At 47.9% G+C, this 1,158-nt stretch overlaps 1 protein-coding gene across 1 annotated transcript in view; it reads left to right on the forward strand.

Annotated features, from left to right (window-relative positions):
- The window catches only part of lcp1 (lymphocyte cytosolic protein 1 (L-plastin)), a 41,608-nt gene that overhangs the window by 25,441 nt on the left and 15,009 nt on the right, over positions 1-1,158 (forward strand). Inside the window, exons 4-6 of the mRNA XM_032511199.1 lie at positions 154-277; positions 769-901; positions 1,029-1,110. Coding sequence (XP_032367090.1) covers positions 154-277; positions 769-901; positions 1,029-1,110 — 339 coding nt within the window. The remainder of the gene's footprint in view (positions 1-153; positions 278-768; positions 902-1,028; positions 1,111-1,158) is intronic.

Consider the following 1,158-nt stretch of genomic DNA (forward strand, 5'->3'; position numbering starts at 1 on the left):
GCCAAGGTGCTCTTGAGCAAGGCACCCCCAATTGCTCGGGGCGGCTTTCCATGGGCGCCTTTCCCCCAGCTTCAGATGTAGTTTTATATTTTGCAGTTCTACCTCTTGGTCTTTCTAACGATGATGATTCTTTTTCTTGGCGTCCTAAACCAGATCGTCCACGGGCTGAAGAGCAGCGAGGTGGCGCAGACCTTCAGGAAGGCGATCAATAAGAAAGAGGGAATCTTCCACGTGGCGGGAACCTCGGAGCAGTCGGGCACCCAGCACTCGTACTCAGGTCTGTGATCACACACACACGCACGCACGTGCACACACATACACAGCAACACATACATAAAGCGACACACACACACAGAGCGACACACACACACACACACACACACACACACACACGCATGCACGCACGGATGCATGCACACACGCACACACATACATAAAGCAAAACACACATACACAAAGCAACACACACATAAAGCGACACATACACACACACACACACACACACACAAACACACACACACACAGCAACGCTTTCACAAAGACAGAAACACACCCACATATACACAGACACACACACACACACACACACACACACACACACACACACACAGAGACAGACACATCACAACATCTCTGTTTCTTTCTCGATGCTGTTTATTGCAATAACAATAAACGTTTTGAGACGTTAAAATGAGAAATTGCTTTCTCTCTGTGACCTGACGCGAGGTTTCTCTCTGTGACCTGACACAAGCTTTCTTCCGTCTGCAGAGGAAGAAAAGGTGGCCTTCGTAAACTGGATCAATAAAGCTCTGGAGAAGGACGCAGACTGCAAACACGTCCTGCCCATGGATCCTAACAGCGACGACCTGTTCACGGCCATGGGAGACGGGATCGTGTTCTGGTACGTGAACAACATCTCCGCCATGTTTTTGCTGTCTTGCAGAATTTTTAAGAATATTTTTGGGCATTTTGAGGCCTTTATTTGATAGATATTGCTTTATTCTGTAACTGTGTCTTTCTTTTGTCAGTAAGATGATCAACCTGTCTGTGCCTGACACCATCGATGAGAGAACCATCAACAAGAAGAAGCTTACGCCGTTCACCGTCCAGGTGAGATGGACAGTCGGTGTGTGTGTGTGTGTGTGTGTGTGTGTGTGT

Source organism: Etheostoma spectabile, unplaced genomic scaffold (genome assembly GCF_008692095.1).
Source record: "Etheostoma spectabile isolate EspeVRDwgs_2016 unplaced genomic scaffold, UIUC_Espe_1.0 scaffold333, whole genome shotgun sequence".
Taxonomy (NCBI): Eukaryota; Metazoa; Chordata; class Actinopteri; order Perciformes; family Percidae; genus Etheostoma; species Etheostoma spectabile.